This window comes from Megalops cyprinoides, chromosome 14, assembly GCF_013368585.1.
Source record: "Megalops cyprinoides isolate fMegCyp1 chromosome 14, fMegCyp1.pri, whole genome shotgun sequence".
Classification (NCBI taxonomy): Eukaryota; Metazoa; Chordata; class Actinopteri; order Elopiformes; family Megalopidae; genus Megalops; species Megalops cyprinoides.
Window position 1 is genome coordinate 29735634 of NC_050596.1, and position 16215 is coordinate 29751848.

General features: G+C 47.7%; 1 protein-coding gene across 1 annotated transcript in view; it reads right to left on the reverse strand.

Moving 5' to 3' along the window:
* Positions 1-2209: 2209 nt before the first annotated feature.
* LOC118788745 (dual 3',5'-cyclic-AMP and -GMP phosphodiesterase 11A) overlaps positions 2210-16215 on the reverse strand; it is a 63295-nt gene continuing 49289 nt past the window's right edge. Inside the window, exons 13-20 of the mRNA XM_036544779.1 lie at positions 14647-14756; positions 13890-13980; positions 11100-11200; positions 10519-10596; positions 10251-10314; positions 10068-10142; positions 8729-8812; positions 2210-2401 (exon numbers count right to left, since the gene is read on the reverse strand). Coding sequence (XP_036400672.1) covers positions 2210-2401; positions 8729-8812; positions 10068-10142; positions 10251-10314; positions 10519-10596; positions 11100-11200; positions 13890-13980; positions 14647-14756 — 795 coding nt within the window. The remainder of the gene's footprint in view (positions 2402-8728; positions 8813-10067; positions 10143-10250; positions 10315-10518; positions 10597-11099; positions 11201-13889; positions 13981-14646; positions 14757-16215) is intronic.

Here is a 16215-nt window from a genome sequence, read left to right on the forward strand (position 1 = left end):
AGAAAACATGAAGAAAAAACACAGATCGAACTGTCGTCTAATGCAGAAGTTACAGAAATCACATTGGAAACCAAATATCAAACCATAACCAAGAACGTCTTTGCAATAATATTCCAACCAATATGATGCACTAATATACTCCATGCAGTTACATTCAAAGGTAAAACTTGACTTATGAATGTGTTCATGGACGATAAGATGAAGACGCAGTTAAGAACTCCTTTTAATTTACCTATTCAGGTTATTGTCAGCCTTCTGTTTACGCTTATAACAGCTGCTGCAGTTGGTTTAACGTCATACGCCATGCAATTAAAATTTTCATGTGGTCAATTAACATTTTATTCCTGCCCCAAGAGCACAAAGATCCATGCCACACCAGGGCTGAGGCTGATTAATTACTCCAGTTCCCCCTGCAACAACACAATCTGGAAAGCTAGTCTGAAACAAAATCATTTCAAACATAGCCAAGTCATACCTGTAAATTGTCTGTAAAGGAACTGGTTTTTAAAGTTGTCCTCAAAATAAGTGAAACATTGTGACCGAGTACCAATCTGTGGCTATGGCTGTGATGTCATAGAATGTTGATAAGGTGCGATTTTTTAAAACGGGGGACGGTTAATTTGGTTTTTCTCAACTCGACGGCGTCCTACAAATGGCATGGTTTAGGAATAGCACGGCTAAATCGCCGTGTTGGGAAAGCGGGGGCCTTATCGTCTCTGGTGAAATTGCTCTGGCATCTGCACCAGCAGCGGGGCTTCCCTTTAATTAACACGTGGATGGCTGCCGCCGTTTGGAGGTAATGTAATCCCGTTCGGGGCCCCAGCGTCTGCCGAGAGAAAAATCCATATCGCTCCAAACCATAAACGTGTTATCGCTGTTTGTGGGGGCAGGGGGATTGGGGGGGGGGATCCCGGAGGGGAAAACAGGACACAGGGTGTCACTGAATCTCCGTTTCCAAAAGTTTAAGAGTCAAATTCCTAGCGCAATCCCAGATCCTGTGTTCGTACAGAAAGCAGGAATATTCGTCTATGTAGGTCATCTTTGCGAGTGAGTTATTTATCGAGACGGCTGTTTGTAACCTCTTAGCCCGAGGTATGTTATTCTATGGCACTGTCTCTTTGAATTATGTAAGTGCTCACTTAACTGCTTTCATCCATACATTTCATATTCATATGAATCAAGCACAAATCCATGAAGGCATCAGGACAGGTTATACGACACAGGGAACAAAGTCTAATCTTAACGGCACCCGTGCACTCTCACTGTATCCCTTTACCTTTGAACGAGAATATTAAGATAACACCGATGCTGGGTGAGGTTTTTTTTCATGCATTTCCTTTCATTAAGACCCGTTGACACAAGGCACAGAGGGCCGTGCTCTCCATTTGCATTCTGCACTGCAAACACGGCTGCAGACCTGCGCACGACCCCTGACCCCTGACCCCCGACCCCCGACCCCCGACCCCTGACCCCCCCCAGCAATCACACCAGCCAGAGGAGAACGCACTTCATTAACGGGGGTAACGAAAAAGCCAAAAGCTCGAACTCATATGAAATGGCACTTGCATATTCCATTTTGTGTAAAAATAGATATTTACACTACAAAATAGACAGGAGTGTAATACCCCGCACCGCCCACCCCCACCCCCACCCCCACCCCACCCCACCCCTGCCTGAAACATTCCTGTGACAGATATTCAAAGCAATGGGAAAAGGACACATGACAATAGCCCCGCCCTGGGGTGACACGAGCAGGAACAGAGGCTGGAGACCCTGGCAGCTCTAACGCTCCCCTCCATTCCTGTGGGGAAGTGGTGCTTTCTCACAAAGCTGACAACTAGACAAATAAATGCAGTCAGAGAGTGTCAGCCCTCTCCATTTTCCATTGCCCCTCCCCCCCACGTAAATACCAGCTCCAGAATTCTAATTACACCTGAAAAGTAAATGTATAAAGCAGCTGTACTGTGAAATACTAAGCCACCTCCAGTGCTGCTTACCCAGACCCCAGTGCGGGGTCGCGGCAGGAACGCAGAAACTTCTACCTTGGCGTCTGTCTAATGCGATCGAGCGGAAACCTGCCTAAAGTGGCAAAAGCTAAGAGCAGAGCGCAGAAACCCTGCATGCACGGCACAGCCTCTTCCAACTGGCTGCGTGTCAGTGAGGAGTAGCGTACGGGCAGAGGAGGAACCTCTGCACGCAAAGGCGAGAGCTAGCTGGTGTTCTCAGCTGAGCTGCTACAGCAGGGGGCGCTGCCGCTGCTCTCCGCCGCGCCGCCGGTCGCCGTGGGCGTGGTCGCCTCCTGGCTGCGCTGCCGCTCCTGGTTAAGCTCCTCCCACCTGGCTCTGTTCTCCCGGATCAGGTCGAGCATCGGCTGCAGCTTTGGGTTCAGTTTCACCAGCGTCTTGAGAAGGAAACAGAGGAAAAAAAGAGGGAAAGAGAGGGTGAGGGAAGGGTTAAAAGGAGACGGCTCTGGCTCAACATTAAACTCAAGAAGAGTGCGGTCCTACCGGGCTCAGCACCAGGAGAAAATATAGTGTGCAGTTGCAATCCACGGGGGGCACAAAAAGTCAAAAATACTATGTCGACATCGGGATATAAGGAGACAACTGGGGGTGCAATGCATCCCCATAGTGCCAGGCCTGGGTCCTACGTGGAACAAAAAAGGAACTCATCTGAAATGACCTTGTCATTAAAATGCACCTTCTGTTCTGTGAAGAACTAAACCAAAGAAGGTATTCTGTTGGATGTAGCAGTTGTTTATCAATGAGAACTAAAATCTAAGGGCCATCTACCTGGGGCATGCTTAGTACACACAATGAAACAGTTTCCCTGGGTTTCGAGTTTGTAATACTTATCAGATCATTTCAAGTTAATGAGAAATAAAGCTATTTTTCAGAGAAATACCCTGGATGCAGGTATCAGTGATTATAGGAAGTACAAAGGGAGCTTCAGCTGAAATATATTTCTAATGATGTTTAAAATCTCCTTGTAGGTCCACTGAACCATGTCCCTCTCAGATAGGGTATTCAGGAAAGGAAGCTTTTGTAGAAAGGCAATTAGTTCATTTCGCCTGTTTTGTGCCAAATGCCAGTGTAATCACTCTGATACACAGTTGGATGAGTTTGAAACGCTAAGTAAACCCTTCGATTTTGCCAGGCTTTCTAATTAACCCACATTTCATCAGCCCTGGTTCATAGTTCCCGAGACAGAAACGGAGGGGGCCGGTATCTGTTGAGACTCACTGTCTGCCGCGTCGCGGCTGAACACATCCGGCTCGTTGTTCCTCCGACTGCACAGCTGAAAAACAGCGGGGAACCTCTGCCACCGTTTATAATCCCAACCCGCCGCATACACTTACACATGATGGCGAACGCCCCCGCAGGGATCAGCCGCGGGGAGCTGCGCGCTGCGCTGCGAAACGCATGCCATTACATCAACCGGCAACCATGTCGTTTACTCTGAAAAACTGTTATGGCAGCTATCACGCTGCACACGGAGATACTCTTAACGATTTCAATTGCCTGATATCGGTGCGTTATAACCGTGCATTGTGGAGAGACAGAGGAATGCTGTTGTTACGTATCAGCAGTAAATTCCTGTTCGGCCGTTGAGACATCCATCGCTCGTTCTGTTTTATGGGGGTGCGCGGCTGCACGTGTGCTTTGAATGAGGCACCGCGAATGGGCTGTTTCCATTGCGACGGTTCCGCGCACAGCTCGCAGGCATATCGCAATGCTCTCGTCGTCGCTCCCCGCAGACCCGGGCGACCTCATTAACGAGGCAGGATCTTCTGCCAGCCGCGCTGAAGCTCTCGCTGTGCGCCGTCTCATAGAGAGAGCGGCCGCCCAATCAACAAAGAGAGAAAGTCTCCCCGCGGGGCTCCACGCCGCACGCCAAACCGCACTCCTTTTTAGTTCTTTCAGATGAGGTCCGTCTGTCTCTCCCTTACCCTGTGCTCAGCTGACGCGTCAGTCTTCCACACAGGAGCAAAGGGCATGCGTAATTATCTTTCACCGAGCGAGTTATTCCTCAGTTATTTGTTCAGCGAAACGAGCGTTTAAACAGTCTCCGTCTGTCTTGGTTGTGCACTGTGGGTTTCGAGACCCAGGTGACAATGACATAACCGTGACTGTGTCCGGGATGACGCAGTGTTGAAAAGAAAGAGATAAATAGGGCTAAGCGCATCGTGTGGCTTCTGGTACAGTAGAGCTGGGGACATTCATTATTGTATTGCAGGGATTTTGTGCTGTGTGACGTGGTGACATGGTCTCATGTGTCGTGAAACATGGCAACACACGAGGATGACCTTTGGAAAATGAAAGCTTACATTTATTTTTCTGCGGAAAGCTAGAAATGAAAGGTAACGAAATTTGAAGATGACTGATGTGTATCTCATAATGTAAAGGGGGGGGGGGGGGTTAAAGGTCACCTGGGACTGTTCTCTGAAAATGAGGCACAGTTCAAATCATTAATGTTTCAGTTTCATATCATTAATGTCTGACACTTATAACTAAACAGGGCGGTAATTGTTACGTTATCTGGGAAAAAGTCCTGAGTATTTGAAAATAAACCCTATAGAAAAATTCCTTGGGAAGTACTAAACACAAAAAAGAAGTGGACCCTGTAAAACAGGTTTACAAATGCTTAATATGTCCACCTGCCACTTTTGCTGTACTGTATGTTTGCATGGAAGAACCCCAGGTGTGGATTATTGAGTTTATCCAAGACAACCTTACACTCTGCACCAGTTTCTGTTCATTTTCTTCTCTTCATTTTTCACCACAGGACAAGCAAGTGTCAGTTTTACCGCCTGTGGACTAAAGCAGTGAGCTGACTTTCCTCGCACATTAGCTCATTCTTGTGTAAGATTTAAAATTTAGTGCCAATTGGTCTTTTTTCAGAGCTGAACTCCTGCCTACTCATGTAACAGTTGCCTCATTTATCAACCCAGAAACTGTCTGCTGACCACTGTGCTCCAAACGGAGATAATGTACAAACAAAGGCTGAGCAATCAACAGTAGCGGCCATTCATCCATGCAGGCAGCGCTCATTAGACAGTCCATTCAAATTGGAGGTTTTTGGACCTGCCTTTTGGCACCCTGAACACTGAATGCTTCCTTCTGTTTGCATATTATTTGTCAACGAACAAGTGCAGAACAAACCTGGGATATTGTTTTGAGGCTGTTGTGCCCCCTTGGATGTGCCCCTACAACAGCATTCTCTTAACACTGTTCCAGTCAAGCTCATAACAGTATCAACACAGGTACTTTCCATTTGGATATGCCCATGCCCTTTTTACTTTCGGTGGTGTTGGAGGGGCATGCACCCTAACTTTGGAATCAGTAGCTGTACGAATTGGGCCCACCCTCTACCCAGCAGCCACTGCACAGGGCAGTGGTGCTGAAGCACAGCGAGTGCAGTCCCTAGGCACACTTGCATGCAGCCAACAGCTGTTTTTCACACTACAAGTCCCACAGTGCACCGGGAAACAGACAGCAGCAAGGAGGAAAACTCCCCATGTTCACTCCCAGAAACACCGGTCCCTATTCCTGGCAGACCCTTTCACCCCCTTTCCTCCACTTTCCAGGCCTGTGTTGAGTATGCACCGGCTGTGTCAGTGTGCCTCATACACACTTTTCCTGAGATAATTCATCAGAGAGTGGCAGAAATCCCCTCCCAGCTCTACTCATGGTCACCCAGACACTCCCCTGCCCCCCTGGGAGATGCAGCCCTTTACAGCAATTTAGCATACACACAAAGACCTGAATCACCGCATCGCAAAGACTGAGAGGGCACAGCGTGTCAACGCTGAGGTTCATCCACATGCCGATGCAGGTGGCCTGTTGTACAGTGCAACTGTGTGTGAAGGTTTGAAGGAGGTGGATGTTAATATCCCAGCATTCTATGCTCTTCCTGAGAGTGCTGTACCTCTTATTCTTTGTCAGAAACTGATTTCTTTCCTGGTGGAAGGTGTTACACATTTCTTGCCAGGGGAAGTATTCAGATAATTTCTCTGTATCATAGTGCATACCTCTGGGACCTGCACATAGACTGCAAATGTTTCATGGTTTACTTGCACTCTCCCTAGGTGTTCAACCAGTAGACTATTGGTCAAAAACTGGAAAACAACAAAATTTCAACCAATCACATTTAAACTGTAAGGTCTTATTACAGGCTCTTTTTTGTCAGAGAAATTAAGTGGAATGGAGGGAGTAACTGCATTTTACTAATTGGAGGACACCGTGGGACAAAGACGCTATATTCATAAAAGATTTGTGCTCAGTGTTTAAGAGTAAATACAATTCAAACGTTTCAGTGCGCCGCCTGAAATGGTTTAACTCTACGTTTTTTGTTTGCTTCAAACGCAGTCCATGAGCGGTAACAGCTTTTTCTGAAGTTTGCAGGGGTTAAAAAAAACATTGGCACAAAGGACACGTTGAGGTTCAGATTGATTTAGTATTCAGACTGCGTGCTTGCTCACCATTCAGACTCCCAAAGGGAGCCCTGCGGAACGCACGAGCAGCAGTTTATGCCGTGACGCAGTTCACAAGTCAAGCCTACTTCTGCCTGATAAAACAGGCTCAGCTCCAAATCGCCCTCATTCAGGTGCTACACACAATAATAAACAGCTGGCGCTTTCGCTCTGGACTTCTCGTCACGTCCAAAAAAATGTCCCCATATGGTATCGTTAATGGTAGCTGTCTTTCATGGTTCATACTGACTATCTGGTGGAGTTCCTCACTAGCTGCTTATATTGCGTACATTAAATGGTAAGCTAAAAAAGGCCTTTCCCTGTTATTAAAGACCAGACAGTTGGGGATACTGTCCTGTAGGAGGTTCTGGCCTTCAGATGGGATGTTCAGTTGGCATACTGACCATCCCACCTTATTTTAAAAATACAGTTTAGTAAATAGAAGGGACAGATTTTTTTCTCTGATTGTTCTTCCAGTTATTGTCATTCTCTTCAGGAATATGGCAGGCTAATCAGCACTACACAATGCATGAAGCATATTCAGCTATGGTGGTCAGTGCTGTAACTTACATTGTCACTGAATAGTAGGTCAAATCATTTATATATAATGTATAACATATATAAATTCTGTTTGATCCACAGTTCTATGACAGTTCTCATTAATATCATCATTCATCAGTGATACATATGAGAGAGGGAGAGAGAGAGTCTCTTCAGGGAGTCAGAGACAGAGTCAGAGGCAGTGTGCTGGCCAGACTCGATTTCTGGCCCATTCAGTTGTTCTTGATCTTGTCCCCAGGAGGTCCACTGCAAACACCTGACTTCCCCTACTGAATCCATAATAAATGACTCGGGACAGACACCTCTGACGCTGCAGGTGGTACACCTTTGACCCTTTCCATAAGATGTGTCTCTGCCCGATTCTCTGGGGTGGGGGGGGTGGGGGGCAGGTCACGCTGTGCACCCCCTGTCAGTGCGAGAGACTCATCAGCATTCGGGGGAAGTCGTGCGACTGAGAGGGGGCTGAGGGAGATGTGCAGTTTATCTGGTGCGCTTTGAAGATGGGGAGGTTACATAACCACGGATTAATATTCTGCTCAGCGCAGAATCACCAGGAGAGCTTGACTGATGGCGTAGGATCTTCTTCCGCCCACGTAGCGACCCGCTCGTCTCTGAACTTTCCCCGCCCCGCCCCCTCGCTCCTTTAAACAGCAGCCAGAAGCAGAAAAAAAAAATTCCGTTGTCGCTTTAATTTCACGGGTAGAATTTGGGAGATTCTGTTTTCTCTGGAAAAATCTGCCGCCATCTTCCGTGTGGTGAGGGAGTGAGAATGGGTGTGCATCCCTAGCAGTAACTGAAACAGAAGCTTGATGCAATGAATGTGAAAACGTTTATAATGAATCATTTAAAATAGTTGATAAATCTTACAGGATAAATCAAGATTGAAGCATTTGTCTTTAATAAAGTCAGAGGGGCATTTATATGTAAAGACAGGGAAAAATAATAATGAAGGCACTTTTAAGAATCTCACTGTCTCTCTTTCTCTAGCTGTATCTCTCTCTCTCTCTATCTCTCTCTCTCTCTTACCCTCCAATCACAGAGCTGTTTTACCGATCTGCTGTCCAATCACAGGCAGCCTGTGCTTCGAGCAGGTGAGCATTGACGTCACAGCCTCCCCCGTCTCGCAGAGGAGCTGATAACTGGAGCTTTCTTCCCTTGTATAGCTGCTCTATTCAGCGCCGAGTGGCTAGGCCCTCTGGAGCAGTCTGAAAGGTAGCTGTGCGTACTTCCTGTCAGCCTACTCATTCATTGTCTCCACGGTGCCAGATTTCGATGTCGGGCCACATTCACTCCGAGGTGTCGACCCGTGTCCACGCCCCGTCCTCTGAGACTGAATGGAAGCGTCACCCGCGTTCTGTTTCTGCGTGAATTCTGAACGTGAGCTGGCACGTGTGTCTGTCACTCACAGGCTTCCTCAGTGACATCAGCATCACCAGGGCAACAGGCCGGGGGTCTCGGAACATAGACAGATAAAAAAACTCGGCTGATTCCGTGGGCTCCTGTCAAGGATGACCTGGAACGCTAATTCCTTCATTTATGCCGATGTGGGCGACGCAAAGATTCACAGTCGCAGTCACCAAGAGTCACGTCCCCCTGGGGGCACTGTTCTCGCAGCTGTTTGGGGCGGTATCTGGGGTGGGATCGCCCAGATGCAGGGTGGGGTTGGGTGTGTGGGGCGGGGCAGGGGGTGGTTACCTCGTACAGCGGAGCGCAGATCCCATCGATCCACTCCAGCTGCAGACCTGGCAGCTCGTCCTTCCGGTTCCGATCGAAAATGGCCTGGAACATACATAGCAGCAAACTTGTCACCACACCTGTATAACATCCATCTCTCCTACCATTCACCTTTAGCTCTGCTTAGATAGCGTGTTTGAGGTAGCATGACCTTTTTTGTCTCTGAAAGGGGGGGGGGTGTGAGTGGGAGTGGGGGTGGGTGTAGCCTTTGCCTTAAAGACAAACCCGTAATTACCTCTCTCTTCTAGCTTATTGCGACCCTGTCTCTGCCTCGCGGGGAGAGGCTGTGCTTCAGAGATAGTCGCCAGGGTTCGGGTTCAGAAATTGAATGCATAATTGATAACACCCACGCGCTGGATGGCGACGAGTCTGACAGGCAGGCTCCGAACCCGAGGCCACGCGGCCATGAGTGGGGGTGGTGGTGGGTGGGGGGGGGCATACGGATCCAGAGAATGGGGCTCTTTTTGAGCCTTCTGAACCCCCCCCCCAGTCTTCAAAGCCATTCCGAGGTGTCAACCTTTGTCCTGTGTTTTGGTCATTTTTTAATTAACCAGGCACGAACGGTGGGGGGGGGGGGGGGGGAAAGGGTACATAAATAATTAAATAATTACACGCCAATGGAAAAATGCTGCAACGAGTCCCCCTGACTTTCAGTGATGGAAAAACACAGGTAGATAGTTTAATGGCCTCATTATCGGGTTACGTTTATGCGGCTTGCTGAAAAGGACAGGGCGTTAAAAAAAAAAGGAAAGCTAAGTGAAATTGTATTGAGTTCCTGTTATCTGTAGCCCAAAGCGTAGGCCTTCCGAGACAGTTTGAAGTAATCAGGTTGTATCTGGCAGGGGCAGATCTAACCGCCGCTGGCAACTTTGTGGCAGGTAATTTAATAGGTGTGCATGTGGGGCGCGACCGGACCGGGTGGCTGTGGGTCAGAGCCGCACTCAGGGCCGGTTATCGGGTCGCCCCCGATGATACCCGGAGCACGGCTGACTGTTCCGGGTACTGGCTGGCACTGCCCTCAGTCTCCCACCATGGGATGCCACCTGTGGGAAGCCACGAACCCGGCCAGAACATGAACGTTTGCCTCCATGACGCAGGGACACACTAACGACATCACTTGTGTGGTCGAGACCCATTTAGGAGCTGCGTTTCGACTGCTGCGATCGTTGCGCCATTGGGAAAGAGACGCGTTTCTATTAAAACAGTCAGCTGGGAACCGTAAGTGGCGCTCAGATTTGTGAAGGGAAAGCGGTACAATGCGTGTGGGGGCGTAGCCAGGGGGCGGGGTTTGTGAACTCACTGAGGGAGTCAGCTTCAGCTCTGACCGCTCTCTGTCTCCCTGCTCGAAGAACTCGCTGGTCACCAGCTCCGCCACCTGGAGGAGAGAGCAGGGCATGACATTTAAACGGCCACGGTAGTCCAGGTGGGGAAACCCGGAGACCCTCCGGTCTGAAGTTCCGCCCGCAAACAGAGGAACGCTTACCTTTCTGGATATTTCCCAGGGCTTGGTCACGGCTCCGAGGTCACAAGCAGTCATCAGCATTGACCTATGAAGCAGAGGCAAGACTGAATATCACTTAACCGCTCAGCTCAGTCTGGGGCTAGCGGTCCTCCATTCTAGGCAGGAGCTTCGTCATTTCAAAACAACATATGGTCCATTTCCTAACCAGGGCAGTGGCTGGACAAATGGAATAGACAGGTTTCTGTTCTCACCGGTGCTGACTGTCAGGATGGGGAGCTGAATGAATTACCTGCACATGTCTCTGTGGGTCTTCACATTCCAGTTGTATTCCCCTTTGCTGACAAGCTCAAAGAAGGCAGCTCTGTTCCTGCAGGAGTGGAGGGAATGTTCCACAGATTATCTCAGTCAAATGTAGGGAAGCACAGTAACCACAAGGGGGCAGTGTAAGCCCTCAAATTTCAGTGATCGTTGAGAAGGACTGAATCGGCAGGTGGTGAGGTGTTAATTATTTTGTTTTTGTTTGAAACTAACTGACAATAAGAGAGCCTGGTAATTATACTCACAAGCAAATCATTAAAATAATAGTTACACAATACCTCTAGTAGTGCTAAATAATTTTTTACCGATTTTTGTTCCGTGGAACTCCTTCCTTTCTCATATATTGATCAGTGATTGCTCAGTCAGATTTTTAGATTGGATCTCATTACAGTCTGTATACAGTAGATATGTACAGTGCAGGGTGATGTCTTTGTGGGTTTTGTGCTGTGAGATCTATGGGGTCATTTGATCAGTGGTTGATTAGTAATGGCTGAGGCCGTTGACAGTGTGTATGATTATACACGTGTATAAATTTGTGTACTGCATGCTTACTCAAAGTAGAGTGTGAGGTCTGTGGCCAGGATGGACTGCTTCAGCAGCTGCATGAGGTCACTGTACTCTTGAGAGGACAGGTTGGAGAAGATGTTGTGTCCCTGCGAAACACAAAGGAAACAGTGTGATTACGCCTGAGCCCGCCTGACCCTCTCCCGAATCACCAACTCAGCACTTACAGCCTCTCTGCCTCTGGACTGGACAGAACCAGCTCGTTAAACTGCAATTGCACTCTTTAAACTGCTGTGCTGGGCTTGTGTGTCCAAGGCTTTGATTTAATATGACGCTCCTGAGCCAATGAGCCGAGCTATGAAACCGCCCACGCACCACAGCTACGTCACCATCGGAGGGGTCAGAGCGTTCCCGATTGAAATGGGCAGCAGTGGGGGGGCGGGGGGGGGACATGAGCTCTGCAGTCAGCCAAGGGCGCAACGAAGACAAGGCAGGGAGATTCCTCCAAACGACAAAGGCACACACTCCTGAGATCACAGAGCCGCTGCCAAGGGGAAACGGCCATCCCCGCCTGAAGCAGCCCTTCAGAGAGCCGGCTTGGGCTGATATAGGCAGCGAACCCTTAATAATTAAATAAGCTCAATGAAATATGCTATATGATTGCCCTACATAACACCCTCGCACTACACACACACATATACACAGTCAGTGAAGTAAACCACGGTGAGTGAGGTCCTATGGGAAGTGGATCTCCTACGATATGAACGACCAGGCGATCCACAGTGATTGGACAAGCCGTGGTGCTCTTCATCTGCTGCGAGAGAAAGGGGCTTTTTTTCAGCTGTATCTCTGCAAGACCAGCGTGTATGTGTGTGTGTGTATGCTTTTCAGGTGCAATGAAATATTAAATACTATCACAGTGGAGGTGGAGTTTTCCTGGATCTGAGAGCTTCAGACTGAGAGAAAGACAGAGAGAAGCAGAGGCGAGGATGGGGGAGAGAAAGGAGGATAAAAATCAAGCGAGAGAAAGACAGGGAGTGGAAGAAGGAGAGAGAGAGGGACAGAAAAGGACAAGGGTGAATGGAGAGAGAGAGCACAGCGGGAGAAAGAGGGGGACAGAAACCAAGAGACAGAAGAAGAGGGAGTGGAAGGAGAGAGAGAGAGAAAGAGGGAATGGAAGAGGGACAGAGAGAGAGAGAGAGAGAGAGAGAGAAGGGGACAAAGGGGTAGACAGAAAGAGAGAGTATGAGGAGAGGGGAGGGTTAGGGAAAGAAAGAGAGACACCGCACTCACGTCCATTCACAAGTGAAGTTTTAATTAATTGTTCCCGCTGGTTGGTGGAGAGAATCCACAAACTTTTTTCTCTCCCCCCCCCCGCGAATCAAAGACATTACTCATTTATATGCTAATGATGCAGGCTGTAATTCACTCTGTGTATTATCAGAAACCATTATGATATTCCAAGCAAACATTTGTCAGTTTGCCATGTCGTCACCGGCAGGATAATGAACCTAATGGAGCCTGTCTCACAAAGTCTTGTCCAAGCAGGAGTCTGAAATTTCCTTAATTACCTACTTACCCAAACTTATTGTCCTAATGAACTTCTCTCAGCTAATTAGCCTGCTTTATTTTCAAAATTATATTTGCTCTTTTGTGAGGAACATATTTACTGCTATCTTTATTTGTGTGGATTGATTCAAATTTTGAGGAAGCGAGGTGCAAGCAGTATTTGCTAACAGATCTCTGATGCTGCACCAATTGTGGAAACTTGGCATTTGCCAAATGAATGACAAACTATAATGTTTATGTTGGAAAGCCTGTCGACTATATATATATATATATATATATATATACATATATATATATATATACATATATATATATTTATATATATATATATATTCTTCAAATATGCATTAAAAGAAAACAAGCTATAGTTATTAATTGTACTTGCTGGAATCACTTACAACCACAAGGGGGCAGCAGATATACTTTAACCCTGCAAGGACTACAGCAACTTTGCAAAGAAGGCACCGTCAGCATCGTCCTTGTAAGAATCAGTCATGCTTCACAACAATGTACAGGTACATAAGTCAATCCATGATACGCGTCACTTTCCAATATTTTTAAAACGGGCAAAACTAGCTGTTATGTTCCCGTTTCTTCAGTTCCCCCTTTTCATGAAGTGATGCCAGTCCCCAAGGATGACATTTGCACATAATCTTGCTGTTCAGAGGTAATTGCGCTCTTTGGAAAATTAAACCATGTCCATATACGCCTTTATTAACTCCAAGCAGAAGTGAAACGCTGGGACAGAGCAGCTTTCTCTCATGGTGTGTTGTACATTGTGATGGAGCAGGTGTATGTGCTGTGGTAGACTGTGTCCTGTGAGAGAGCAGGTTAACATGCTGCAGTGTGTTGTACATTGTGATGGAGCAGGTGTATGTGCTGTGGTACAGTGTCCTGTGAGAGAGCAGATTAACATGCTGCAGTGTGTTGTACATTGTGATGGAGCAGGTGTATGTGCTGTGGTAGACTGTGTCCTGTGAGAGAGAAGGTTAACATGCTGCAGTGTGTTGTACATTGTGATGGAGCAGGTGTATGTGCTGTGGTAGATTGTGTCCTGTGAGAGAGAAGGTTAACATGCTGCAGTGTGTTGTACATTGTGATGGAGCAGGTGTATGTGCTGTGGTAGACTGTGTCCTGTGAGAGAGCAGATTAACACACTGCAGTGTGTTGTACATTGTGATGGAGCAGGTGTATGTGCTGTGGTAGACTGTGTCCTGTGAGAGAGCAGGTTAACACGCTGCAGTGTGTCATCAGTGAAAGGTAGCACACCTCGCTCTGCAGGATCATGACGGCGTGGTTGAAGTGGTGATGCTCCAGGGTGGCTGAGGTCCCGTACAGGAGGGAGAGGGCCGAGCCCGTCCTGGCAGAGAGAGCGAGGGACAGAGAGAGGGAGCAAGAGAGCCAGAGAGCCACAGGTCAACCTCTCCCTGCCTCTTCACATTCTCACCAAACTCACCACACATCACTCTACAGAACCCATCACCTGTTGGTCGTTAACATGTTCTGTGGACTTACTGCACACAATCAAGATTTTATGTAGGATCTTATGCAGCAATGTAATGTAATGGTAAGCACCAGGGCTTGTAACGGAAAGGTTCCGGGTTCGATTCCCCACTGAGGAACTGCTTCTGTACCCTCGGGCAAGACACTCAACCTACAATTGCCTCAGTCAATTGTCAGGTGTTTAAATGGATAATATGTGAAACTGTAACCTATGTAAGTCACTCTGGATAAGAGTGTCTGCTAAATGACAATAATTTAACGTGATGATGGAGCAGTCAGAGTTTGTCATAGGCATGCGGCATGATTCTCAGTACAGTACTGATCACTGATTCTCAGTTCTGCAGTTGGGTTATTTCCCACTCTGCACTTTGGGGTTCATTAGAGGTGGGGGGAACTCCTGAGGGGAGGTGAAAAGATCTCCCCCTCAGGAGCTGCAGTCACAGAGACAGAAACCGTCACGGTCAGGGTCAGGGTCACAGTCAGGGCCATGGCCACGGTCAGGGTCAGGGTCAGGGTCACTCACTTGGCTTGGAAAGCATTATTGGTCCCACGGTGGTCCAGGTCGTGGCAGATGCAGCCCACGATGAGCGCCAGGATCTCCACCTCGGTCAGGGTCTCCTGGAACCCCGCAGTCTAGGAACCGAGAAAACAAGAGACATCGTGTAGGTGCCATAACCCAGACGGCAGGGATCCTGTGATACAGGAGCGCTCCACCAGGGACAGGAACAAGATCACTGCATCAAGAACAGGAATAACAGCACTACGTCAGGAGCAAGAGTGCTCCACTAAGAATAGGAATAAGAGTGATTCCACAGAAACTGGAGCATTGCATCAGGAACAGGAACTGCACTACATCAGGAACAAAACTACCCAGTCAGAAAGAGGAAGGCTCTGCTGGGAACAAGAACATCATGAACATGAACAACGGCATTCCACCAGGAGCTATATTAAACCAGAGTATTTAAGGAGTACAGAGTGCTGTTCTATGAAACACTATAATGGCTGTTCTAACAATTGTCATGCATAATGGATGTCTAATTTGAGTTTGAAATACATTTTCAATTTTCTGAGAAAAAAGTCAATAAATATGTAAATGGACCCTAGGGTTACCGTTTAGATTGCCAAGCACACACCACATTAATAAGCAGTCCTTACGAGACTGACGTAAAAATGTAAAAACTAAACACTTCTCATGGGTTTCTGTTTTCATAGAACCACTCCAGCTGCGGTCAGAAAGCATGATGCTCTGTTCATGGTGTAGAAAGGTTTGGGGAGTGATTTGAATATGGGAGCAGTGTAGCATAGTGATAAGGTGCAGGGCTTGTAACCACAAGGTTGCAGGTTTGATTCCCGTGGGGGCACTACTGCTGTACCCTGGGGTAAGGCACTTAACCCACAATTTCCTCAGTAAATATCAAGCTATATGAATGGATAACATTGTAAAAACCTGTAACTGATGTAAGTTGCTCTGGATAAGAGTGTCTGCTAAATGCCTGTAATGAATTAAATCTGCTGTGATGTCTAAGGGTGTTTTAGAGTAAGGGGGAGGCTCCCAGAGTGTGAATAACACAATACTTGGGCCGTACCTGAAAGGCTCTTTTTATGGAATAACCATGAGACCCCCCAGAGACTGATACCACTGTCACTCTGACATGCTGCAGCTTAGATTTATCACTCTGATGAGGTGGACAATAGCAACATGGCGCTACGCGGTAAGAATCCTCAGTGGGGTTAGCATAGTGGCAGGGCATTTATTAAAAACACACCGCAGTGCTGCGGTGTGGTCCTAAATCGCTTGCACACTACAAGTTTCCTTTCCCCCGATAATAGCTCATTTAGATAGCAAGCTGTGCTTGATTAAGTGCGCGAGGTGTATGTGTAGGTAACTTCCCCTAAAGCACTGGGGGTAGGAGATAACACAGTCCACTGGGACGGGAAGTAGAGTTCTGCAGGGTCACTGCTCCTTTGAACAGGAGAGCGTGCGGACACAGACGGGTAGAGACGTTTATGCTGTTGTTATACTGCTACTCACTCTCTGGGGAGAGGAAACGGTGCGTGTCTCCCCTGGTGCAGCAATCGCTCAGAGACCCTG